Source organism: Lotus japonicus, chromosome 6, assembly GCF_012489685.1.
Source record: "Lotus japonicus ecotype B-129 chromosome 6, LjGifu_v1.2".
Taxonomy (NCBI): domain Eukaryota; kingdom Viridiplantae; phylum Streptophyta; class Magnoliopsida; order Fabales; family Fabaceae; genus Lotus; species Lotus japonicus.
Genome location: NC_080046.1, coordinates 41,536,112 through 41,562,819, shown reverse-complemented (window position 1 = coordinate 41,562,819; position 26,708 = coordinate 41,536,112). Strand labels below are relative to the sequence as shown.

The 26,708-nt window shown below is 38.2% G+C and overlaps 4 protein-coding genes across 4 annotated transcripts; 1 reads left to right on the top strand and 3 right to left on the bottom strand.

The window, feature by feature from the left end:
- Positions 1–1,007: 1,007 nt before the first annotated feature.
- Positions 1,008–4,159, bottom strand: LOC130723732 (uncharacterized). Its single transcript, XM_057574856.1, has 6 exons — positions 4,073–4,159; positions 3,796–3,979; positions 2,668–2,875; positions 2,253–2,336; positions 1,502–2,116; positions 1,008–1,411 (listed from the first exon to the last, which is right to left on the bottom strand). The coding sequence occupies exons 2-6, from the start codon at positions 3,966–3,968 to the stop codon at positions 1,328–1,330; spliced, it is 1,164 nt and encodes a 387-aa protein (XP_057430839.1). The 5' UTR covers positions 3,969–3,979; positions 4,073–4,159; the 3' UTR covers positions 1,008–1,327.
- Positions 4,160–5,756: 1,597 nt separating this feature from the next.
- Positions 5,757–7,993, top strand: LOC130724404 (uncharacterized). Its single transcript, XM_057575618.1, has 3 exons — positions 5,757–6,279; positions 6,370–6,680; positions 6,763–7,993. Exons 1-3 carry the CDS (start codon positions 5,885–5,887, stop codon positions 7,647–7,649), a joined length of 1,593 nt encoding a protein of 530 aa, XP_057431601.1. The 5' UTR covers positions 5,757–5,884; the 3' UTR covers positions 7,650–7,993.
- A 5,936-nt stretch (positions 7,994–13,929) lies between these two features.
- LOC130726295 (DNA-dependent metalloprotease WSS1) lies at positions 13,930–16,567 on the bottom strand. Its single transcript, XM_057577537.1, has 4 exons — positions 16,176–16,567; positions 15,489–15,684; positions 14,466–15,170; positions 13,930–14,297 (listed from the first exon to the last, which is right to left on the bottom strand). Exons 1-4 carry the CDS (start codon positions 16,331–16,333, stop codon positions 14,115–14,117), a joined length of 1,242 nt encoding a protein of 413 aa, XP_057433520.1. The 5' UTR covers positions 16,334–16,567; the 3' UTR covers positions 13,930–14,114.
- A 1,650-nt stretch (positions 16,568–18,217) lies between these two features.
- On the bottom strand, positions 18,218–23,454 carry LOC130724948 (50S ribosomal protein L19, chloroplastic-like). Its single transcript, XM_057576215.1, has 5 exons — positions 23,244–23,454; positions 19,841–20,023; positions 19,670–19,756; positions 19,433–19,566; positions 18,218–18,592 (listed from the first exon to the last, which is right to left on the bottom strand). The coding sequence occupies exons 1-5, from the start codon at positions 23,373–23,375 to the stop codon at positions 18,493–18,495; spliced, it is 636 nt and encodes a 211-aa protein (XP_057432198.1). The 5' UTR covers positions 23,376–23,454; the 3' UTR covers positions 18,218–18,492.
- Positions 23,455–26,708: the final 3,254 nt, after the last annotated feature.

The following is a 26,708-nucleotide window of genomic DNA, read 5'->3' as shown; positions in this document are numbered from 1 at the left end:
TTGTCGGAAACGGCCCATATGATCTATAATTAAGTGGGCTCCATGATAGCTAGGCGAGACGACCATAAGTGAGTTTTCTCTCATCCAACTAAAGTCTTTATAACGCATTGCAATTTGCAAGGTTGCTCATAAACAACTATTATCTCGGAAGGCTTATACAAAGACTTTATTAAGATACAACGCCTTGAGTGTGACCCTTGTCACACCTATAAATACATATTTGATTGTTCTTTTACATAAGCATTGCTCATATTCTATCTCACTTTTCTTGTATGACTTTGAGTTTTTCTCTCATTGTTCTCTTGTTGACTTGAGCGTCAAACGCGAGTGCCTTTAAAGGTACCTACCTCATCATGTGAATACTACACCACCGTGTCGGAAGATCACCTATGGACCGTGCGTCAGCATAGAGAATCAAGAGCATAACCTAGCTCAGATTTTGTAAGAACACTTTTACAAATAATTTTGATTTCGGTCCTCACATTTAATAGAGTAATGATTTACTCACACTCCACTTTTCTTTCATATCATTTTAACTTTTCTTTGCACCTACTGTGAGTGAAAATGGAGTATGAACAAAAAGATTTCCATTTAATATCTCAATATTAACAGGTGATGATGTTAAGTTGCTAACAAAGGGCCTTTGTGGTGAATGGTGATGAAGCTAATAGAGGGTCACGACATCATTGTTACGTGCCAATAGTAATCCTACATGACCTATTTTGTTGTCAAGCCCGTTTTGATAATGAGTCTTTTAAATAAAAAATGATCATATAAAATGTTTTTTTCTATTTTTTTTTATTGAAAAACCTAATTATCCGATGCGACTTGAGACCAAAACAGACCACATAGAATTTGGTTTAGAAACGTAGCAGTGTATATGTCGCTCTCAGGTATTTAGTTATAGTGAGAATTGAAACCAAAACCATAAAAATTAGATTAGATTGTAAAAACCAAAACCAAATCTAACAGTAAAATGAGGGACTAAAAAGCTTATTTAAGCCAAATCTTAACCATTAGGCCATTATTCCTCCTACATTCATATGAAGTAAAATATTGAATAACATCGAAAGACTAAAGACCAAGGCCCTCCACTTTATCAAAAAAAAAAAAGAGACTAAAGACCAAATGTCAAAGTAAAATTTACCATTATCTATGAGTATTTGTGCTCATTATATAGAAGATAAAACCAAGAAGAAATGGAAGATTATGCACAACTTAGTGAAGACTAAAGCCAAAATTGAATCAAATTCATCCATGAGAATATCTCCACTGGTCACAGGCTGAGCATTTCTCCAATTTCACACTGTTTTCCAAGGTGCAGAATTTACAAGACCAAGTGTTGTTGTACTTTGGTGGTAACATCTTTTGGCTGTTGTGTGTCACAGAACTCACATATAGAAGCACTTGTCTACATGCATTAGAAAAGGCAACATGTCATAATATGTAACAACATAAAGAAAGTATGCAATGAATGAATGCAATACATTTGGATGCTTACCATATTCAACAGAGTGCACATCGGACACTCCCACATTGCAGGTTCTTCGGAATGAGAACTAGATCCAGCCTGAGAATTGAATTGGGAATCTGAAACGCTTTCTAGTCCGAAATTTCGATGTTGAGTGATAGATCCAACTTCTTGTTCATCCTCAGTTAAATCTATAAACATTGAGGCACTAGATGAGTGAATGGGTAAAATTAAATCCTTAGAACGACTTCTTTTTTGAGATACTTGATCCCAAGGTAGAGTAGAATTGTTTGTTAGTTTTGTGCTTCCAACAATTTTCCGCTTATGTACAATATTCTCAGCAGATTCATAGCTAACATCTTCATCTTCATGATCTGAATGTTCACAACCACACCATATGTTATCCTGTAATCTCCTTTCTGCAGCCATTGCAGCAGCCTGTGCTGGACTAAGTGCCTCCATTGTAACAATATCACCGCCTAGACGTTTCGGTCTTGGTCCGGACGGAAGAAGAGATCCCACTTGTGACCACTTTTCTGCAGCTGAAAAAGGATGTTGCGGAGAATAGCCACCTAAGCGCCTCCCTGGAAGATCAAACCAGTTTCCAAAGCCAGGTATTCCCTCAGCCATGAACTCATTAAATTCCTGTGCATGATTAGTAACAAGGATTGATGGACAGAAAATAAGCAAATCTAATAACAACTTGCTAAGAAATAAAAAAAAAACATAATTTTCTGCCTAGAATTTGCATCAGTAAACAAGTGTTTAGTTAGAACAAAACCTGTTTCCAGAGCCAGGTATTCCCTGGAAGATCAAACCTATTTCCAAAGCCAGGTATTCCCTTAGGCCTCAACTCAGCATATTCCTGTGCATGATAACTAACATGGATTGATGGAGATCAATCAAGAAAACATAACAACTTGCTAAGAAAGAAAAGCACAATTTTCTGCATACAATTTGCCTCAGTAAACAAGTGGTTTGTACAATCATAAGAAATGGTGATTGGTGAACCAATGTTTTAACTTACAACCATTATTATTCTAATAAAAATTGCCCTATTGTAAGATGTTCCCTAAAGCTCCTACAAAATCCAAAAGGAGATTCTTTAAAGCAAAGAGAGTGCTTTATAAAAGGCCAGAAATCTGATTATGATCATTTTGCATAGTCAAAAACAAAATCATGGGAAGAAGGAGAACCTTTGTAAGTTGATCCAAGAGCTTGTAGAAGGCGGCATTATGACGAGGACCGTGGACATTATGGCAAAGATCATGAAGCATCGTATCCAGAACTTCATCAAATGGGAGAAACTTCCAATGGTCCCACTCCCAATCCCACTTTAGCCTCCTTAGGCACAACTTCACATGTTGACCACCTCCAATATTATACCCCAAATACCTCTTATTGCTTGGGATACAATCACATGGGAAAATTCTTTAGTCATTCCAGAAGAAATAGAAAACCAGAATAGATTTGCACAAGTCAAAATCAAAATTCATTTGATCGTTTCATTAAGCAAAAAGCACACAGCTGCATGAGTAGCAAGGCCAGTGTTTCTATTCAAATTAATCTTCTGTTTTATTAGAAAAAATCAAATTCAAAAATAAAGAAAAAATTGTTCTGAATCTGCCTCTGAACACGTTGTACTTACAACAGCCCCTTCTTAAGACAAATTCTGGGCCCAATTAGATTAGGTGCATGTTTGGATTAAAGTTTACAAAACTAAGTTTATGTCAACTTGAGTTTTAAAAACTGAGTTTCATTAAAGTGAGTTAAATGTTAATGTAATGTGATTTAAGTTTAGAGGATTTAGTATAAAGTAGTTTTACAAAATGAATGTGTTTGACAATTTTCAATGGAGCAGTTGGGGATATGTTGGCCTAGAGTAAGTGCATGTCTATTTTGGCGTGATTTCACATATACCAATGCACCAATGGGGAAACTAGAATTTCACACATTGAGTTTAACGTGGACTAAAGTAGCAAAATTTTGATACATTGACTTCAACACGTTGAGTTCAACAGAAATTCAAACACACACTTAACTTACTTTAACGTCAATATTCCATTCAAATGAATGTAAAATATAAACATGTTGGCACAATGTTAAATATGACTTAACTAAAGTTAACCGATGAAAAAGCCAATCCAAAATAACTAAACTAAAAAATTATCAAAGATAGAGCATAGTGGTTTTTAACTCCAAGTTGAAAACTTTCCTCTCCTAACTCAGTGGCTACAATTTTGGTTCACAACCCATTAAATGAAACACAAAAAACAAGTTAATTGCATGGATAATAAATAAAAACAGAGGAAGTTTTGGAAAACCAGAATTCAGAGAGAAGCTTGACACTCCATTTGTGGTTGTGCATGATGGGCTGGACCGCTTTGGCGATCGCCTCCAAAAACTTTCTGGCTTCTTGTTCCCTTGGCAACCTCTTGTTAGTTTTGATTTCCCAAACCTTGTAGACGTCGCCGCCGCCGCTGCCGCCGGAGTTCATCGTCCGGAACCCTGAAATCCCAAAATCAGGGAATGTTAATTGAGTCAGAGTAAGGAGAATTTAGAGTGAGGGATTGAAGAATCTAAGAATGACGAAGGGAAAACCTCTTTCGTTCTTGAGGCTGTAGATTGAGAGAAGGCGCGAGAGTAGGCGGAATTTTGAATTTGCCTAGCTTTATTAACACAAACTTGTCTGACACACTAGTAAGGGGATTTGGGTTTGGCACCCCACCCTTTAGGCTACGCGCCCCAGCCTTTATTTTTATTCCAAAATTACCCATCGGTAAATGATTTGCCGATGTCAAAATACCAATCGGTAAATCATTTCCCGTTATTGTTCCTCAGTATGAACACTTTTATCCCATTACCCAGAACACGAAGAACAATATCGGTTAATCATTAACCGATTCGTATATTGATATCGGTATATCATTTACCGATTGGTAATCTGGCAGTTTGATCACCTTTTCACCATTACTCCTCCCTCCACCAACCCCTCCACCATTACTCCTCCCTCCAACAACCCCCCACCAGCCCCCCATAACTCGCCCAAACTACCTTATTCTACCATTACTCCACTCCTCCCTCACATTTCACCTTCCCACCACCACCACCATCTCCACATTTCCACCACCACCACCACCAACACCACCACCACCAAGGGAAAGCTTTTAACTTCTGGTAAGTGGTGTTAGCTTTGGTACTTTATTTATAGTTAGTTTAAGTAGTTAGTTGTTAGTTTAAGAAGTTAGTTTAGTTAGTTAAGTTGGTAATTTAGGCTGCTGTATCGTGAACTGAATCGGTAAATGATTTTCCGTTAATGTATCGGATTATGATATTCCGTTATAGTACCGGAATTTTATTTACCGTAATAGGGTCGGTTATTGATTTACCGTTTTTGTTCCAGGGATGACAGAGTCCTTTTTTTTTGGTGAATCACAATTGATACATGCTGCTGGATTGGAAAATGATAATCCAGAGGAGCAACCATCACTAGCTGAACCTCCGATTATATCTATAGATGTCTCTCATTTGTATCATACTGATCAGGTACTCATTGCACAAATTTTTTCATGCTTTGTTTGCTTTGTTTATGCCTTGTTTTATGCCTTATGCCTTGTTTATCCTGAAACAGCGTTTCCCTTTGAAAGATGATCTTATGAAATGGGTTCGCGACATTTCTATGGCAAATAATTTTGTTTTGGTGACAACAAAGTCTGATAGTGGTGCGAAGGGAAGAAAAGAATATGTCATTCTGGGGTGTGAGAAGCATGGTGCGTATATTCCCTACAGAGAACCGGATCTTGTTGAAGGAACGTCAACACAAAAGACAGGTTGCCCTTTTAGGCTAAAAGGACGACGTACGAAAGATGATACAGGTTGGTGGTTGAAGGTGATGGACGGTAGACACATCCATCTCGCAGCTGAGTCACTACTTGACCACAATTACGTTGGTCGACTGAATAGTGAGGCGAAGGAGGACGTGATAAATCAGGCTAAGACTTGGGTTCCACCTAGAAAGATGTTGGCGTCCTTGAAGGAAAAAGATCCTTCAAACTTGACTACCATCCAACAAATTTATGGTGTTTGCAAGCGGTTCAGACAATCCGTTCGTGGGTCACTGACAGAGATACAATACTTGCTGAAGAAGTTGGACGGTGAGAAGTATGTTCACTTCGAACGAAATGAACCCGGATCGGAAGTGATTAGAGATATATTTTGGGCTCATCCGAATGCCGTCAAACTTTTCAACACATTCCCATATGTGAGATCATGGATTGCACATACAAGACCAGCAAATACAAACTACCCTTGCTCGAGATTGTTGGCCTGACCTCCACGGATAAAACATACTCAATAGCATTCTGTTACATTGGCAGTGAGACCACAGATGACTACATTTGGGCATTGGAGTGTATGAAGTCTCTGATTTCCGACCAATCCAGGTTGCCTAGAGTGATTGTGACGGACAGAGATCTTGCCTTATTGAGTGCTGCTTCACAAAGCCTTCCCACCACCACCCATTTACTATGCTTGTGGCACATCAACAAGTGTGTTTTGGCAAAGTGCAAAGAGTATGTTGGCACGGATGATTTTGCTCAAGAGGTTATGGACAAGTGGGCCGAATTGGTAGATGCTCCAACAGTTCCAGAATTTGAAGCTCATTGGATTGAATTGTTTAACATGTGCAAGCATAAACACAAGTTGAAATTTGCCACTTATTGTTCTACTACATGGTTGGTCCACAAGCAGAAATTTGCCAAGGCATGGACAAATCATGTGATGCATTTTGGAACAACAACAAGTAACAGGTACAAAAATTATGTTATGACTTGTTATATGTATTTCATTTCATAGATTATTACAGTATTAATTCTTACATGTGCGTTGTTGGTTTGCAGGGCTGAAGGTGCACATGCCAGCTTGAAGTTGATGTTGCGGAACAGTAAGGGTGACCTGGCCACATCATGGGATGCGTCGCATAGTTTGACCACCAATCGTCACACTGAGATAGTAGCATCGTTTGAGCGCAGTATGAATAAAATTGATCACCTTTTCAAGACCCCTTTCTACACAAATATTAGGGGATTTGTGTCAATCAAATGCCTGAAACTCATTGATGCTGAACTGACAAGAATGCGCGCCTGCGGCGGCAGATGCGATTGCTTATTGAGAGAGACTCATGGACTACCTTGCGGTTGTCAACTTGCAGGTTACCGGTCAACCACTCTCCTGTCAACTAATTCCAATTATTTATATTTGTGATTCAATGTAACATGTCTGTGAACTTGCAGATTATGAGAGGATTCCGTACGAGGCCATTCATCCATTCTGGAAGAGCCTAAGTTGGGAGCATGTACCTGTTGCAGATACTGGCAGCTCAGATATTTGCGGACTAAACCATGGAGAGATGCACCCAGAAGTTGAGGCACTGACACGTTATTTCCATTCTTTGGATACTGGAGAGCAGAGTATGGTAAGGAGGAAGCTTCAGGCGATATATTGTCCTGAAAGGAGTACACTATGTACTCCTGAGCTTCGGATAAAGTCCAACCGCACTGCTAAGTTGAAGGAGAGCAAACAACCCAAGGGTCGAGCAATAGGATCCTTGACTCGTGATCCTTCAGCGTTTGAACTTACTGACAAGAAGATTAAAGAGGAAAAGAAGTCTTCACAACCAGCAAAGAGGAAGAAGCGTGTGAAGAAGTCTGATACAAGCCATTTCATGTGTAACTTTCCAGCCTTTCTCCATCCATATATTGACACAGTTACAGATGTTGAGGATGATGGTAACTGTGGCTATAGATCCATTGCTGCATTACTGGGGCATTCCGCCGGTCAGGACGGTTGGCCTTGGGTTAGGGCTTCATTGATACAAGAACTTGAGACCAATGTGTTAATGTATAATAGGATGTGGGGCACAGATGTTGTTTATGGCTTACATGATCGTCTCACTCTTCCTATTGGTGACCCGGTCACCCCTGACAAATGGTTTCAACTGCCAGAGATGGGATACCTTGTTGCCACAAAGTACCAATTGGTTCTCGTATCCTTATCCTCTATGGGTTGTAACACATACTTTCCACTGATAGGAGTCGGCCTACGAGATGAGCATACTGTTATAGCTATTGGACATGTGATAAATCACTGGGTACAGGTATATTTTGACCAAATACACTAATATTTTAGTTGCCTACTAGCTTGTCGATTAATTTTTGTATGTGGAAGTTATCTAATTTTATGGTTATTCTCTAAAATGCAGCTCCAATTAACTCCTGGACATCCTATGCCGACTATTGCTCCCCAGTGGGATTGGCACGCTGATCTTGCCTCCAAATACTGGCGCAACCTATATGGTCCACGTTTAGGCATGTATGATGCACAATTCCAAGTTTGGCTTGGTGCTTTTAGTGGTCATGCGGACTATGTGGACATCACCACAGATTGAATGTTCTTGTATTGTGTAATATTAATTTGTAAACTCTCTGTAATTTGGTAGAATGTGGACCTTATCACAGGTTGTTGTTGATGATGAAAATCTAGACATCATCGTAGATTGGCAGGTTCATGCGTGTACTTTTGGTAATGTTAATTTGATGTACTTTTGGTAATGTTAATTTGATGTACTCTTGTCATTTTCATTTTCATTACCCTCCACCACCAACCCTGACATTACTCTCAACCACCAGCCCCAACCACTCTTCTACCATCCACCAGTACACCTTAAATGTTTTGACCGCACTCCTGAGCTATAAATATCTGTTGTGTCTTGCCTCTTCTTCTTACTCTTCATTCCTCATCTTCCTGTCTATTGTGTCTTGCCTCTTCTTCTTACTCCTCATTCTACACAATGGAACAAGACCCAAATCCATTCCTCCGCCATTGCAAAGGTCAAAGCAACAACTCTGGCAGCTCTCGTCCTCTTATTCCTGGCCCGGCTGGCGCCATCCAGGCTGCCATGTATGCCCGTAGATCCACCCCTAACACACCACTCATTCCGACCCAGGAAATCGTGAGGCGTGTGCTAGATCATGGATCAACCGAAACCGATCATGATTTCAACTCACATGCTTGGCTATCAGCCCTGCAAGAGTGGGGAATAGCCACTCCGCTGGGCTCTCTGAGAGCGAACGTTGAGAGGGTGGAGAATGTTGTTGCTGTTATCAAATCTTGCACTCCCAATGGGTTTGGAGATGCGAAAGTTACCCTCAAGGTATGTCTTGTCCTTGCTTTTGTAAGGCCTTGTTTTTGGTCCCCCTTGACTAACCGTTTTTATTTACTTCTCAAACGATTTCAAAAATTTAGGACCCCACGGGTGCTGTTGATGCTAGCATCCACCGCAAGGCCTTTACTCACAGTGAATTTGCGAATGACATAACTGTTGGATCTGTTCTCGTTCTCCAAAAGGTCTGAAACCTAAACATGAAACTTGCTTCATTTTTTGGACAGTTAAGCATGGTTTAATTAAAGTATACATTTCACTTGCAGGTTGCTGTGTTTGCACCTAGAGGAACTGTTTGTTATCTTAATATAACATTGCCCAACCTAGTGAAGGTATTCCCAAAAGATTGCGGACCCCATGACTTCATCGATATCACAGAGGAATAATTTTGTTTTCGGTGTTGCTTATGTTTAATTTGATTGTGTAACCGTTTAACTTATTGTCATGGATTAATACATGCTTTGAATTATTTATATGTTGTCGTTGTTTCTGTTTTTTTCATTATAAGAGTCATAATATTAAGACTAAAAATATAACACATGTAAATAAAACGAGGCAAGAGTCATAACATAACATAAAAAGTCCTAACATATACATAATAATGGATCCCACATAATAAGTGTAATAAAATCACTCTCCCCGACCCCGCCCCCTGCGACCTCTGGGTCCACGAGCTCGACCTCCACGAACACCCTCTCCAGGATCACCCTCTCCACGAGCTCTGCCTCCACGAGCTCCGCCTCCACGGGGTCTGCCTCCACGAGCTCTGCCTCCCGCAGCTGCGGCTCCTCGAATAGCAGAAAAGGCAACTCCCTGGGTACCAACGAAGGAACTCCGTCGAAAGAGATCGAGCGCCCTCTCCGTGAGGATTCGGGGCTGTGTCCCTGGAGCAAGAGCACCTGACACCTCCAGGGACTGCTCCAACAACTCCACACCCCTACGTATGGCAGACTGCATAAAAATAATATACAAAAATAATTTCATTAACAAAAATCACAATTGAATGAATAAAAATAATATACAAGTTTAGAATCCAAACTTACCACGGCACTAAGCTCCTCCCTCCTATCCTCAGGGATGATGAACACATGGGACACTCTGCTATACCACCTCATGTAACCCTCCACCGCCTCTCCCGGATATGTAGCAGGTATCCCCTGAGGGCGGAGGTGCGGCTCAAACTCAGCATAGGCAGCATCTGTGGTATCAGCAAGGGACCCCGTCGTCTGGATCTCAGAGGGGTGTCGAGGGATGTCCTGTATGAAGCCAAACTGGCGCATAACCCGCTTTGGTAGATGTCGGCTCACAGACCGGCCGTAAGGTGTCCTGATGTAGCCGGAATAGAGGGCCCTGGGATCCCGCTGTCGAACATCTCGATGGTCCTCAAAAGGGGTCCATGTGATATCATCCACTGTAAGCTCATCGAGCATGACTCGTCTCTCATCGAGTCCGGAATGCGCGATCCGAGACGTGGACCACCGCTGCGCCCTAGGCTGGTCCTGTGTGTAGCCGGGGACCTCCGTCCTGATAATGACGCTGCTGGATATGTACTCATACGCCCATGACAGCACGAGGGAGGTGAACCCACCAATCTGCGCTGTCTTCCTGCGGGAAGCACGACTCAGCTGTTCGTACAACGATGCCAGCGCAATCGCACCCCACACGTACTCCGACACGCGACCGAGGTCCTCAAGCATCCCGATCCAGTAGACAGTAGTGTGGTAACCACCACTCTTGCTGGCAAAGAGGGTGGCACCAAGCTGGTTCACCAGCCAGATCCTAGCAGCATCCTCATAGTGTCCCTCTACAATGAAATGAATTAAGTTAACAGTTATTAATAATACGCTAAAAATAAATACAACTTAATAAAGTAATGATTAAGACATACCATCCATAACAGACGTGTACATGGTCTTCAGAGTAATGAACCGAATGTTCTGGCCACCCGCCGCCTCAAACTCAACCAGATAATCAGCAACAGATCCTCCCAGGAGCTGGGCGCAGAGCGCTGCAACCTCATCTCGCTCCCCTCTGCCCGGAGTGTAGAACCTCGACCCTGTGGGAAGATGGAGAAGAGCCGACACATCGTCCAGGGTGATAGTCATCTCCCCGAACGACATGTGGAAGCTACTCGTCTCCTCATGCCATCTCTCAACAAGGGCCAGTATGACAGCTGGGTCTGTCTCCGGTAACCCGCACCAAGGCAGGTGATACAAACTCGTCTGCTGCAGCAGCTGTCGCACATGTGTGTGGGCCTCTAAATCGCCATCACAGGGGAGGTTCCATACCTTCCCCCCAACAGTGGCCACCCTCAATGTCCGACGGTCCACGTACCGCGGGTCTGTGCGAAGAAGTGCCTGCCACGTCCAAGGAGCCTTGTGGTCAGGATAATGCGCAAGAAGCGAAAGATCCTCAGGCCCCCCGGGAAACGGTGCCACCCTCTGGATGAGGTCGTCATCCGCACCGCCCTGTGCCCCCTCCTCTGGCACCACATCAGCAGCATCAATCTCCTCCTGGAGAATAAGAGGCTCCTCCTCCTCACCACTGGCCTCAGAAGCAGTCTCAGAAGTAGACTCCTCGCCACTGGGCTCCGAAGAAGACTGCTCGCCAGATGTCTCCTCAAGAGGTAACTCAACCATCGGAGAGACCGGAGTAGGATGAGGCTGAGGCTCAGCCGGAGTACCTGACGGAGCTGTAGTAGATGGACACCTGACGGAGCTGTAGCAGACGGACACGGAGACGGAGCCCCGGCCGGAGTAGCAGACGGAGACGGAGACGGGGCCGAAGCCTCAACCGCCTGACTAGCTGCTCGATGGTCGCCGCGCCGCGTAGAAGCATGCAAGCGCTCGTGTCGATCCTCTGCATCATCGACTGTAGAAGATCGAGACCTCTTCCTCCCGCCCTTCATTCTCCTATGAAAAGCAAACAAATTTAACATCAAATTACAACTTGAACAACTTTAACAGTTACAACTTGTACAAACATCTCTCATATAGCAACAAACATCTCTCATATAGCATCAACACCCTTTCTAATTTGTCAATCTAGATAACTAAAATGCAACATTAAGAAAGTTCCCTAGTTCTAATAAGCCGATACCATCAACACCCTTTCCCAGTGTCATGACACTAAAATATTTGAAAATTTGTACAAAATATTCAGCCCAATAGATGGAGGAAAACTAAAAAAAAACTGGCTTAAAAAAACTGGCTTCAACTGGCTTAAACTGGTTTACAATCGGGAAATGTTTTCCCATTACAGAATCGGAAAAACATTTTCCATTACAGAATCGGAAAATGTTTTTTCGATTTTACAGTAATCCAGAACCAGAACTGGAAACGACCCACTCGTGCCCATGGCCGTTTCATGCCATTTCAGTCAATAAAACCTACCTCTAATCAATAATCAACAACCCTAGTGTTCAACATTCACCTAATAATCCATCAACTACCTCTAATCATCAATCAATGTGAGAGAATCAATAAAAATCAAACTTACCTTTTGAATGTAATGGAATGGGAGTTCCGGTGCTTTGAGGAAGCTTTGATGATGATGGGACCGAAGCTTGGAGTGGTGGAACGCAAGTTTGGGAGAGATTTGAAGAGGGAGTGATTTGGGGAGGGAAATGGGTTTTGAAAATTATGTGTTTCAAAACCTATCTGATGCTGTTATATCAATACGAATCGGGAAATGATAAACCGATACGTATCGGAAAATCATTTACCGATATTAATCCAGAGGCTTTCCGGTAATTTCCCCACTTTAAGTGTGGCGGGAAGCCTAAGGGCTGGGGTGTTAAACCCAATTCCCACTAGTAAGTAGTAACGTAAGGGTGCACATTTTTCGCTGAGTCCCACAATATATCATATATTTATATTATTTATTTTTTAACATTTTGGTTGGGTTTACTGGATGCACATGAATGAAAGAGAAAAAAAAAATTATTATTCTTGCTTTACTCATGTCTTAGCTATGATACTAACGTAAATAAGATTTCAAATCCTCGACATCAGTTTGCTCCAATGCAAGACAATTTAAGATACGTGATCTCAAGATAAGATCCCACCATAAGGTACTGAACTGAAAATGCTCTAAGAATCGGACTTTCTATCTTAAAAGTTCACATAATCATTTTTAACAATTGTTGTTGGCCTCCATTGCGGAAAATTTAAGTAATGAAAGATAAGTAATTATTAAAGAAATTAGAGAAAATGGAAATTATAAGTTTAATTTTGGTGTAGCGCGCCAATGTAAAGCTCCTGTATACTAACATTTAATGTCACATACTCAAAAGTAGGGATGGCATTCGCGCGGGGCGGGGGCAGGGAATGCCTTCCCACTCCTCGTCCCCGCATCTCTTTCATGTCCCCATCCCCACTCCCCATCCCCGTGGCGGGGTGAATTTTCTCTCCATCCACAATCCCCACCTCCCCCACATATCCCCTTGGGGACCACTAACACATCATTAAAAATAAAATAAAACTAAATTAAATATAAAAAATACATAAATTTCTACCTGACCTATAAATAGTTAAATATAGAAACCACAAATGAGAATAAAACATGTCAAATCTATGAAAATATATAATGAAGTTGAAATAACATTGAATTTATTATTAAGGTTATTATTGATTTTTTACCTATGTATACCGGGCGGAGATTCTGCAGGGCGGAGAGGGTGATCCCCACCCATCCCCAAACTTGTCTCGAGGGAATTTTTGTCCCCACCCCCATCCCCACAGGGAAAAATTCCCCAAGATTGGGGCCCCAAAACAGACAGTCCCCAAAGGGATCCCCATATGCAGGTGGAAATTGTCAGCCCTATAAGAATTAATTTAATAAAAAAATGGTGGAGAGAAAATGAAATTTCAAAAGTTAGAGAGCAACATAAGTAAACCTCAATTCCAAAGATATGCTTTTCACAACGAATCGAGCTAGAGACTCCTTGTAGTACCCCTGTACATACTCTTAAGTCTTAAGCCTTATGGACCCAACATAACCGGGCCAAATCTCTTAAATTTGGATTATACTGGATTATATTTTCTCGATAATTCAAGTTTAAATATAATATAGGTAAGAATATGGATGCATAAGTGCCTAATAAAAGAGCATGAGCATAAAAATTCCAACCCACACGGGTATAGGTTCAAAATGTGAATATAGAATCAAATATTATTATATCCTATCCAAACCTTATCCATTTGGCCATTATTATTCCTACCTTCGTACGAGATAAATATTGTATAACAAAGAAAAACTAAAGATCAAATGTCAAAGTTAAATTTTAAAAATATATGTGATCATGATATAGAAGATAGAACCAAGAATAAATGGAAGGTTATGCACAGATTAGTGAAGACTAAAGCCAAAAGTGAATTAGATTTGTCCAATATGCAAATTACACAGTTCTGTCAATTGCCAAGGTTAGGAACCCAGGTTGACTGACATTGGCGGGCCATGAGAATATCTCCACTGGTCACAGGCTGAGCATTTCTCCATCTTCACACTGTTATCCAAGGTACAGAATTTGCAAGACCAAGTGCTGTACTTGGTGGTAACATCTTTTGGTTGTTGCGTGCCACACAACTCACATATAGGAGCAAATGTCTGCATTGGTCCAGCACCATTACATGCGTTAGAAAAGGCAGTATGTTAAACAACCATAGTGATCATTATATACTTTAGAATGAATAAAGCCACAACACAACATTTTACGAGGAAACTCAACACAGACATAGTCTGCAATGAAAGAATGCAGTATATTTGGATGCTTACTTGATTCAACAGAGTGCACATCGGACACTCCCACATTGCAGATTCTTCGGAATGAAATGTTTTATTATCCCCAGAAAGTAGCCTAGGCAGGCTTGATAAATTTGCAGAACTAGATCCAGCCTGAGATTCAGATTGAGAATTTGAAATCCTTTCTAATCCAAAACTTCGTTGTTGAGATCCAATTTGATATTCAGTGATAGATCCGATTTTTTGTGCATCCGCAGTTAAATTTACAAATATCGGGGCACCAGATGAATGAACGGGTAAACTTGAGTCCTTAGAACAACTTCTTTTTCTAGATACTTGATCTGAAGGTAGAGTAGAATTGTCTGTTAATCTTGAGCTTCCAACAATTTTCCGCTTCTGTACAATGTTCTCAGCAGATTCATTGTTAACATTTTCATGATCTGAATGTTCACAAGATTGAGAACCACACCATAGGTCATCCTGTAATCTCCTTTCTGCAGCCATTGCAGCAGCCTGCGCTGGACTAAGTGCCCCCATTATAGCGCTATCACCGCCAAGACGATTCGGTCCAGATGGAAGAAGAGATCCCAATCGTGACCGCTTTTCTGCGGCTGCCAGTGCAGTTTTACGTAGAGATGAAAGTGGAGGTTGCCGGGAATTACCACCTAAACGCTTCCCTGGAACGTCAAACCCGTCTCCAGAGCCAGTTATTCCCTTAGCCATCAACTCTTCACATTCCTATGCATAATTAGTAAAATGGATTGATAGAGAGCAAATAAGCAAATCTAACAATTTGCTAAGAAAGAAAAACACAACTTTCTGCCTAGAATTACATCAGTAAACAAGTGTTATGATCTATCATACCAATGGTGAATCAATGTTTTAACTTACAGCCATTATTCTAATAAAATTGCCCTATTGTAAGATATTATCTAAAGGACCTGTAAAATCCAATAGGATATTGTCTAAAGCAAAGAGACTGTATCACAAAAGGCCAGAAATCTGATAATTATCATTTTGCCTAGTCAATAACAAAATGACAGGAAGAAGGAGAACCTTTCTAAGTTGATCCCAGAGCTTGTAGAAGGCAGCATTATGAGAGCTGTGGGCATTATGGCAAAGCTCATGAAGCATTGTATCCAGAACTTCATCAAATGGGTAGAATTCTGAATCCCTGTTTGGTCTCCGTAGCCGTAACTTCACATTTACACCAGCATTTACATTCACCCCAAGAAGAGCCGGATTGCTCGGGCTACAATACAACCACATGGGCAAGTTCTTTAGTCATTCCACCAGAAATAGAAAATCAAAATAGACTTGCCCAAGCCAAAATCAAAATTCATTTGAGTGTTACACTAAAGCAAAATCACACAGCTGCATGAGTAGCAAGACCACTGTTTCTACTCAAAATAATCTTCTGTTTTGATTAGCAAAATTCAAATTAAAAAAACTAAGAAACTGGTTGGAATCGACGGATTGCTTGGGCTACAATAATCACATGGGCAAGTTCTTAATTCAGGTTCCTAAGGAGACACAAAAGCTGCTAATATTGTGCTACAACATTATCAATGGTTGGTTGATTAGAACAGTGGTTTTTAACTCCAAGTTGAAAACTTTCCTATCCCTAACTCCATTACTTCAATTTTCCTTCACTACCCATTATAGGAAACACAAAACTGAAGTGAATTGCACGATAATAAATTAAAAAAATTAAAAAAAAAAAGAGAGGAAGTTTTGGAACACCAGAATTCAGAGAGAAGCTTGACCCTCCAATTGTGTTTGCGCATGATGGGCTGGACCTGTTTGGCGATCTTCTCCAGCATTTTTGTGGCTTCTTCTGGCCTTGGTTTCCTCTTCAGAGCATTGATTTCCCAAACCTTGTTGAGGTCGCCTGAGTTCATCGTCTCGAACCCTAAAATCCCAAAATTGGGGGATGCAAATTGAGAGTGAGGGATTGAAGAATCTGAGGGTGACGAAAATGAAGGGTCGCAGATTGCAACAAAAAATGAGGATTGGAGAAGAAGAATGATAGAGAGAAACTCGAAACACGAAATGATGAAACGAAACCCCTTTTTTTTCCCCTTTTATTTCGTTGTTTAGGTTTGGGAGAACGCGCGAGGTTGGGCTGGATTTTGAATTTGTCACTTGGGTATGTTATATAGGAGTGGGGAATGTGTTAGATACTTCATATGCATTATTTAAATAAATTATTCTTTTTTTGTTACACCGGAAAAGTGCAAAAATTACAAAAACAAAAACTAAGGGGCTCCTAAGGAATCTTGGAGCAACATCACTTGAAGCTCTTGAGAATAACTGACCAACAGCTGAAGCTTTAGAGCTCTATCTCTGTAACTGGCCATGAAAGCTGATCCCATCCCGCTTCAATAACAGCTCCACTAGCTCTTTACAATCAGTTTCACAAACAAGGTTACGGGTGTCATGGTTCCACGCCATTAGGAGGTCATCGCGAAGGGCAGATGCTTCCGCTATAAACGCATTCCCTGATGTTGCATGACTCATAAAGCCACAAACCCAACTGTTGTTACTGTCTCTGATCAAGCCACTACCACCCATATGGCCATCATCCTCACCAAAGCTGCCATCAACATTTAACTTCAGAAATCCTGCTGTAGGAGGGTGCCACCTGATACGCACCCATGCAAAATCATTATCTAGCATTTCAGGTTTAAGAAATTAGCAAAATAAGTCATGCTCGTGGCATATATTTCTCCAAGCCACTTCAATGGTCCAAGGATGTGCTTCGTTAAATAGATTATTCAGTACATCATTGGAAAATTTTCTATAACCATTTTTAAAACCAAAATTAATTGTGGAGAGAAACTTGTGTAAATAGCTTTTAAAGGTTAAAATTGATACAAATGAGAAAATACACATTTGAAAACATTAACCGAGAAGCAGGATTTATCCACATTGATTCAAACGTGGATCGATGTTGAATTCAACAAAAATTCTAAAAAAAAAGTGTATGTTTGGTTTCTCATTTATGTCAATGCAAATGGGAAAATAGATAATCTAACTATCAAGAGATTAGCATGATTTTATTATGTTGTGTTCAACATAAATCCAAATATACAATTACTCTATTTAAAAAGTTTGAAACTCAAGGCAAACCTATTATATGTTATAGATTTATTAGGTTATATGTTATAGATTTATTAGGTTTTATCTTTTTTTTCTAGTCTAGTATGACTTGATAACCTATTTAAAAACATATTTTTTATAAGACATTTCAATTATTGATTCTAGAAAAATAAATGCGTTATTGTGAAAGAAAATTGAGAGAAAAACAAAGTGAGATAACATATTTATGTTATTTGGTTTGAGAGAGAAAATTAGAGGAAAGAAAAAGTTATGTTTAAGAAATGAGATATATTTTCAAGTAAAAATGAGGTGTAAATAACCCATTTGATAAAAAATATATAAACACTTATGAGGACAATTAAAACATTGTACCTAATAATATTTATTGTAACTTCCTTTCAAGCATGTTTCCTCCATGAAAGGGGTCGTGGAGGTAAATGGGGAGGTGGAGGTGGGTGGTAGTTGGGAGGTAGCTGTGGAGGTTGGATGGGAGGAGGAAGTGGAAGAAGGAAAAATGGGAGGAGAATGAACAAAAGCGATTAAAGTAATTTTAGAAAGATCAAATGTCATGTGAAAACCCCATGTGGACCGGTCATGTAAGCACCATGACAACTCTTGTCCTCATTTGAATTACTTCTTTTTTTCATTAACCAAATGTCAAAAAAAAAAAAGCACAAGGCAGCTAAAATGCAAGCCTATTTTTCAGATTCAATACATCAGGGAAACAAATTATAACATGGCTTTGAGAAATTCTTAACATGAATGCATCTCTTACATGTTAACCTTTCAAAAACATGACAGGCTCTAAGGATTGAAATTAAACAACATAGTAAGGTACACTGAGCAAAGATAGTTGAGCACAGTAAAGCAGCAAGTATATGATCAGTGAATAGACGCAGATACCACATATAACAAAATTATGAATCATAAATAATTTCCGCTAGAATGAAGATCAGTGTTATTTTTTAAAGTTCAATCTATCCCTCAGGTAGTAGAGTTTGGCCCTTCTCACTTTCTTCTTGTCAATCACCTTTATCTCCTTTATGTTTGGTGAATACCTATCACACAAAGGTCAAAGCTCAGTCATTAAGCACCAAATAATATGATGCCTACTACAAGCACAAACAACTGAAAATTAAAAGATCACAACACCACCATAACCCTCCCCTCTTCAGCCACCCCAAAATAAAGGTCATTGACAAAGCATATGACAAGATGAAATGGGGGATAGAGAAAGCGCATACACATCAAATAGTAGTACAGTCCCCAAAAGTCATCCAAAGCGCATACAGAAACACCTCAAACTCAAGCTCAAAACGAAACAAAAATTTACTATCTCTGAATATTGAATACACACCAAACTAATTGTTACAGTTATAAATAAATTTAGAGAGTAATTCACTTTTTTCCAAATAGATAATGCAAGGGGGAAAACAGATTGAACGGAATCCCGTGAACAAACAAGCACAACAACACATAAAATGTATATTGCAATAAGAATGCTTTTGTTAAACTCAAAGTAATATAAAAGGCATATGAATAAGTTCTGATAAAAGAACTCTTCATGGTATAGCTTCTCTTTTAAGCTACTCCTTCTACATAATCAGAAAGCACTAAAACTGATTTTTTCTTGGTTATAGTATGAAAATTTACCAGATTACATCACAACTTTTTAGAGATTTAGTTTAATTAAAAAAAACTTCGGAAGAAAGACAGACAACAAGCCCACAACTAGAATTTCAAATAATTAACATCGCCCCGAGTGGATACTCAGCAAGTCAATTTTAACTGCATCCTCCTCAAAAGCCAACAAAACTGAAAGCAGTGAACTATTTTACCCATTAAAATAGCATATCTGCAAAGCTGATCAGATAAAAATATGGAAAGGTAATACTCACAGTGGAAATAGATTCTCGATGCCAACCCCAGCCACCATCCTTCTAATTCTGAATGTTGAATTGAGGCCAGCATTACGCCTAGCAATAACAATGCCTTTTATAATAGAAACACGCCTCTTGTTTTCAGGCACTTCCTGTTATATCAGACGTAAAAGAGCAAAATATCATATCACTATAATGAACAGGAACCAAGCAAAGCACAAATATGAATAAATCATCAGATAAAAACTCCCATACCACTTTGAGTTGCACTGTATAACCGGGCTTTATATCAGGCATCTGTCTCTGCGCTTTCACCTCCTCTACTGCTTCCTTGTCTAAAATCTAAAGAATATAAATATCAACAATTTTTACAAACGATAACAAAATGAACACGCTTGTTTAAAACGACACAGAGCAGTCACATGCCTGCATGATATGCCTGCCAGTTTTATCTAATCTCTTAAATTTGATGCGTTCAGGCACTTCAGGCTCCCGAGCAGAACTCCCTTGAGAAGAATCAACAGAGTTTATCTTCGTCGACATAAACCTGCTACAGAAAGAAGGCGCGATCGTAGCAACGCAGCGAAATGGATCCATTTTAGAAATTCCCTGCACAGAAGCTAAACCATTAGCAGACACAAATCTTGAGAATGCCTCAGTCTGAGGGTATATCTTAACCTGCACAATAAATCATGACAAGAACAACACCAATATCCAATCACCACAAGAGCTCATATCCTATAAATCAAGGTCATACGATTCAAGAAAAATAGAAGCATGAAACACTTGAATTTGATAAAATAATACTTGTATTTCATTGATAATACTTGACTAGACTACAATATATATAGACTAACAAATAGATAAAAAGAAACTAAATCTATCTAAACCTATCTCTATTTAAATAGATATTATCTCTATTTAAATAGATACTAATCTAAAATAGAGAAACAAATCTAAACTATATCTCAATGAGATAAGACTAATAGTAAACTAAATCTAAACAGATATTCAACACTCCCCCTCAAGCTAAAGCTTACTTAGCTTTAAGCTTGTAACAAATCGAACCCAAGAAGAAAATTATCTTAATAGATATCCCTTAATAATGACAGTCTTGGCGAATTTCTGAATTGAATAACCTTTCAAACTTCTAGTAAATCCATGGCGATAAAAGCCAACTTCTCATACTTCAAATTGAATAATCTTTCGAACTTCTGCTAAATCCATGGGAGGCAAAAGACAACTTCTCATACTTGATCTGGCTGAAATTGATGCAAGACAAAAACCAATTCTTCTGGAGTGTCGTAGGGTAGCTGAGTCAGCAAACAACAAGGGCGAAAAACCAGCAACAATACGCCCGAAAACAAAACAAGGCTGAAGCAACAACTCACCAACAACAACCACACATAAATAAAACATACTTGAGGTTGATCGATTGATGGCTTCTAAGACAAACAATGGTGTCAACTTTGACACAGACAACTCTCAAACATTAGAGAGCGGGCCAGCGCAACTCGCAGCTAGAGCCCTAAAACCAAAACCAATAACTCTCAACTAGAGAGTGGGCCAGCGCAACTTGCAGATGAAGCCCTAAAACCAGAAAACCAAACAATCGAGACAAAACAAACGAAGGTGACACTGTCACCTTCAAAACCAAACAAAACCAAATTGCATAAAGTCAGCCAAGATCAATATAATAAGAGCATCACGAACCATGAGATGCAAACTAAGAACTCAAACAGCAAGAAACATCGCAGATGAGAAAACACAGCAGACCCACAAACCAAACTGGAAGAGGAAGACCGGACGACCATTAACGGTGGCGCCACAACACACGTCAAATAGAGGACCTTAAAAACCAAACCTGGCCGAAACACAAATAGGACCAGCGAGAACAATGCAGCGCAATACAATTAGATCCAACCAAACACTTCTTGAATACACCCTCCACCAAACCAGCAACAAGGATAACGATTGTCGGCGGTGGTTGACTGTGGTCTCTATTAGGATATTTAGCAATATCCAACACTTCCCTTCAAACTATAGCATATATGTCATATGCATAGCTTGTAAGAAATATAATTAAGATTTAACAATATTCAGATCTTCCCCTCAAGCTAGCGCATATATGTCATATGCATAGCTTGTAACAAATATAATTAACTTGAGAAGCAGCTGCTGCCGGAGAGAGATATTCCCAAAAATAGTCCAAAATTTATACACCAACAAACCACACAATGCAAAACCAATTCTCCACTTTAATAGAGAGCAAAAATCTTTTCCAACTCCAAAACCACACTGTGCCAACCAAAACCAAGAAACCAAAAACAAGAAACTAGAACAACCCAACACACTAATTGAGAACTGGATTGGACCAAAGAGCCACATGGTACTGCTTCATTCTGGCATCATCAGAAACTTCCAATATCACCATCCCAACGCATTGGCATTCCATATTTCCACTTCATGTAACCAATACTCTCGCTGGCAGTGAAGAATTATTATGTCATTCCAATCAAGGATTCTTGAGTAAACAATTGTTGAATCAATTCCCACAATTTCTTCCAATCACGCAACTGCATTAAAGGAAGGAAAATCTGGAGAAAACAACATCTGGAACAGAACCAGGAGGGAGAGCCAAATATCCTGACCAACTATACTACAACGGACGAACATGTATGTGGTCGTCGTGTCGAGTTCAGGTTTGTGCGTTACCTTCACGCGCCGAAGAAGAAGGCGCGGTTGTTTTAAGTATTAAGAAACAAGGGTCAATAGGGTTCCAAGACAAAGGGGACCATAATCAGAAAGAAACGAGGCCGTAAGAAAAGGCTAGAACGAACAAGCGCGGAAGCACAGGACGAGTGAAAATAATCCAAAGAGATTTGGAAGGTCACCATGAGGGGGCTCACGGGGGAGGAGCCCCCTCACAGCGGTAGGATCGAAACTCGCTCTGACACCAACTTGAATTTGATAAAATAATACTTGTATTTCATTGATAATACTTGACTAGACTACAACATATATAGACTAACAAATAGATAAAAAGAAACTAAATCTATCTAAACCTATCTCTATTTAAATAGATATTATCTCTATTTAAATAGATACTAATCTAAAATAGAGAAACAAATCTAAACTATATCTCAATGAGATAAGACTAATAGTAAACTAAATCTAAACAGATATTCAACAGAAACAACACAACACTTGAAGGCTCTAAATAATGGGCATTTCTCCGGCACCCTTGAAAATGAGAGGGTTCAGTACCCTTCAATTCACTATTTAGACTATAAAGCACAAAGATGCAAATTTTAAAAATTTATTACAAAATAAAGAGCAATGCTATACGTTACAATGGAATTGAGAAACGAAATTTACGAACATGTGGTTCGGAAATGAGTCAAAGAGATTTGGGTAGTTACAAAACTACAAGTGAAACAAAATCAAGTGAGATAAACGGAAGTAAATTGATTCGTTGGTTTCGTCAAAAATAGTTTTCGGTCCATGAATCATTATCCCAAAATAAATCATGAAAAATCACAGCAAAAGGTATGGAAGCAGCTACCAAAGAAATTGCTCAAAATAATTATGCCATTTTCTTCATTTATCCAATATTCAATCAATTGATATTAATATTATTACAGAGCATATTATACATAATTGATGGTGATATTATGATCTGTAATTTAACAAGCTTGCTTTGAATCACACTTCAGGATCATAATAAGCAAATCGAGTACATACTGTAACATTATGCTGCATCATGAAATTGTATAAATCTATAATGAAATGAAAATGTGGGAAATGAACGAGATGAAGTGATGCTTACGGCGGCCGGAGAAGGAGGAGAAGCGAGTTTCGGGGAGGAGAATGGCCGGGAAGAGATCGGAGATTGAAAATGCGGCGGAGATCGGGTGAGGGGTGATCGGAGTAGAGACGATAATAGTCTCCGTGAAGCCATGTCCGAGTGGTGGAGAAGGAGAAGGTGAGAAGGGAAACTCAGGGGTTAGGGTTTATGATTCACGATATGAGAGTGCAAGTGTGCATCTGTTCCAGTTTGGGCCTGATTAACGGGTCGGAAAAAACAATCATGTACCGACCCAGAAACCCGATGAGAACATAGCAGTTAAAAGAAAATTTAGGGGATGTTTGGTGATCAGGATAAGATATGATATGTGAACATGATAGCAACATGATAGGATAAGAGCATGATAGACTTTTATAATATCCTGTGTTTGAGGTGCACATGATAAGAACTGGATATGATAAGGAAAAATGTATCAGATTTATATTTGAATAAAAAATACATTTAAAATTAATCATTCTATTAAATTTAATTTTTTTGCATTTTCATGAATGAGTCTATATTTTAAAATAAATAAAATAAATTTAAATTTTATTAATTAGCCTATTTTATTGTTTTGAAGATAACCTATATTTTAAATAAAGTTATACAGTTAACCAATTGTTTTCACTTATTTGTGACACGTGATAATTAACAATAAAAGTTAACTAAATTAAGAATATTTTTATTTCAAAAGTACTTTATAATTAAATTATAAATTATTATATAAGTAGATAAGTAGTTTTAAATAATAGGAGATGAAAATAGAAAATTAATCTATTATTATTAAAAAATAAATATTTGTAATCAATGGTTTTCACTTAGTTGTGACATGTGATAAACAATAAAAATTAATTAAATTAAAAATGTTATTATTTCAAAATACTTTATATTTAAATTATTATATAAGTAGATAAATAATAGGAGATGAAAATATTAAATTAGTCTATTATTAAATAAATCAATATTTGTAAGTGAGTAGTCTATTTTACTATTTATGAATAATAATTTTATTTATTTTTTATTTTTGTTAAATTAATATTTTATATTTATTAATTAATATTATTATAAATTATAAATTATATAATATTAAAATAAATTAATTTGGAGTTAGGATACTGAAAGAAAATATATAACTGGTATCCTATCCTGTTCTATCCTAGCTCCCCCATCAGGATAACTTTTACACATGATTGACAGAATAGGATAGGAGACAAGATAGTGTTATCACATCCTGCTGGCGCAACAAACAACAGATAACAACAAGATATGATTATTATCCTGTCTTATACTATCCTGTTCTGGCCACCAAACGAGCCCTTATAGTCCAAGATGGTGGGTGGAGTGTAAAAAAAATAATCCAAGATGAAAAATATATTATTAAAATTTTAATTTCATTTTATAAATTTGGAGGGAGAACTCGACTATATAAGAGACTTCTCCATGTTCAATGAGATCAAATTCATTTTACCAAGAGATTCCGAAGCACATCTGTTTTTTTTTTTTTTGTAAAACTCATAAAGAGAAAAAAAGAACTGAGAAACCCCGGGCTAAGACTTCAAAGAGGTGACGCCCGAAGCGTTAGCCAAAAGAAGTAAACTCATGTGCCCTCCAAAGGCTGCTCCACAGCCAAGAAAGCTTCATCCTGAATGGCGTCATGCTTTTCCAAAAAACCCGCACACGCATTCCCCTCTCTTAAAACATGATGAAGCACCACATGCCAAGATCTCCCTAAGAGCTCATTAGTGTCCCAAATCAGTGATGCATAAAGATGGGCCGCAACAAGCACAAATGCACAAGCTTCTCTGCGTCCATAGAGTCTGATTGACAATCCACAGAACGTTAACCCCGACCCCACGCAATTGTCAAGGCATGAAAAATCGCAAGCAACTCAAGATGCAAAATGCAAGAATCATCTAGAAAACGTACAACCCATCAAGTAAATAACATCTGTTTGATTTATGCAGTTATTTACTTTTATCATAATTATGAAAATAATAATAATATTAATAATATTATTATTTGTAATATGGAGTTATGAACTACCCAAGTCTAGTAACAGCATATATACAATTGAAATACTTTAAATATAAAATTTGTGTTGTAAATCCAAATTATCATGCTCAGCAATTGGGTGGGGGGGGGCTTTCCTTTTCATGTTCGCTATTTCTTGTAAACAAGTTCAAAAGTGATCCAAAGAACAAGGACAGAACAGAACGGAACGGGACAAAACAGGATGGAACGGGACAATAATGTTCTGTGTGTTGTGTTTGGTAACTCCAAGTAAATAGAACATAACCATGATTTTAATTACACATATAACCCTACATGTTTAATATTTGATTGATGAAAACAAATTGAACTCAATTTAAAATCACTTTTTTTATCTCCTCTCATCTATCATCATAGATTTTCATTATAAGTTAAAGTAACTGTTTCAAATAATCTATTTTCAGCTTCAGCTGAAACAAACAAAAAAAGTGATTTTTTGATTTTAAAAGTGATTTTATTGATTAAAAAGTGATTTTTTCAAAATAAGTTGAAACAAACGCACTATAATTGGCTCGTTTATCATTGCTTACAAAAACTTATTTTACTTTTGAAAAAATAATTGATTTTATTTTAATTAAATTGATTCGTGTTTGACTACTCTAATTAAAATAATTTTTTTTTATCTTTTCTCATCTATCATCATAGATTTTCATGATAAGCTAGAGTAACTATTTCAAATAATCTGTTTTCAGCTTCAACTGAAACAAACACAAAAAGTGATATTTTGATTATCAAGTGATTTTTTGATTTTAAAAGTGATTTTTTTTATTAAAAAGTGTTTTTTTCCAAAATAAGTTGAATCAAACGCACTCTAATTGGTTGGTTTATCATTGCTTACAAAAACTGATTTTACTTTTGAAAAAATAATTGATTTTATTTTAACTAAGTTGATTCGTGTTTGACTACTCAAATAAAATCATTTTTATTATCTCCTCTCATCTATCATCATAGATTTTCATAATAAGATAAAGTAACTGTTTTAAATAATCGGTTTTCAGCTTCACCTGAAACAAACACAAAAAATAATATTTTGATTAAAAAATTGATTTTTTTATTTTAAAAGTGATTTTTTTATTAAAAAGTGATTTTTTTCCAAAATAAGTTGAATCAAACGCACTCTAATTGGCTCGTTTATCATTGCTTACAAAAAGTGATTTTACTTTTGAAAAAATAATTGATTTAATTTTCAGTGATTTTTTGAAGTAGATTTTCATCTAACTTTTTCTACAAATATAATAAGTGCTTTCAATTTTAGAAGTGATTTTAAACTGTTTAGATACATAAAATATCAAATATAAATTAGGAATATTTTTTAACTTGCAAATTTTTTAAGAGAGTGTTCTGTTCCGTTCCCTTCCGTTCCACCCTTTTTTAGGGAACTAAAGTGTCTCGTTCCTA

What these genes read in the sequence shown, in the direction of transcription:
- LOC130723732 (XM_057574856.1), bottom strand. Translation starts at nt 3,968, where the DNA reads ATGAACTCCGGCGGCAGCGGCGGCGGCGACGTCTACAAGGTTTGGGAA. An exon ending in TCTTGGATCAACTTACAAAG is followed by an intron (nt 2,337 to 2,667) that starts GTTCTCCTTCTT and finishes TATCATGCACAG; the next exon opens with GAATATGCTGAGTTGAGGCC. An exon ending in TGTGCACTCTGTTGAATATG is followed by an intron (nt 1,412 to 1,501) that starts GTAAGCATCCAA and finishes TAATGCATGTAG; the next exon opens with ACAAGTGCTTCTATATGTGA.
- LOC130724404 (XM_057575618.1), top strand. Translation starts at nt 5,885, where the DNA reads ATGAAGTCTCTGATTTCCGACCAATCCAGGTTGCCTAGAGTGATTGTG. An exon ending in GGAACAACAACAAGTAACAG is followed by an intron (nt 6,280 to 6,369) that starts GTACAAAAATTA and finishes GTTGGTTTGCAG; the next exon opens with GGCTGAAGGTGCACATGCCA. An exon ending in TTGCGGTTGTCAACTTGCAG is followed by an intron (nt 6,681 to 6,762) that starts GTTACCGGTCAA and finishes GTGAACTTGCAG; the next exon opens with ATTATGAGAGGATTCCGTAC.
- LOC130726295 (XM_057577537.1), bottom strand. Translation starts at nt 16,333, where the DNA reads ATGAACTCAGGCGACCTCAACAAGGTTTGGGAAATCAATGCTCTGAAG. An exon ending in AAGCTTCTCTCTGAATTCTG is followed by an intron (nt 15,685 to 16,175) that starts GTGTTCCAAAAC and finishes GTTGTATTGTAG; the next exon opens with CCCGAGCAATCCGGCTCTTC. An exon ending in TCTGGGATCAACTTAGAAAG is followed by an intron (nt 15,171 to 15,488) that starts GTTCTCCTTCTT and finishes AATTATGCATAG; the next exon opens with GAATGTGAAGAGTTGATGGC.
- LOC130724948 (XM_057576215.1), bottom strand. Translation starts at nt 23,375, where the DNA reads ATGGCTTCACGGAGACTATTATCGTCTCTACTCCGATCACCCCTCACC. An exon ending in CTGGCAGGCATATCATGCAG is followed by an intron (nt 19,757 to 19,840) that starts GCATGTGACTGC and finishes TATATTCTTTAG; the next exon opens with ATTTTAGACAAGGAAGCAGT. An exon ending in ATCGAGAATCTATTTCCACT is followed by an intron (nt 18,593 to 19,432) that starts GTGAGTATTACC and finishes TTTGTGTGATAG; the next exon opens with GTATTCACCAAACATAAAGG.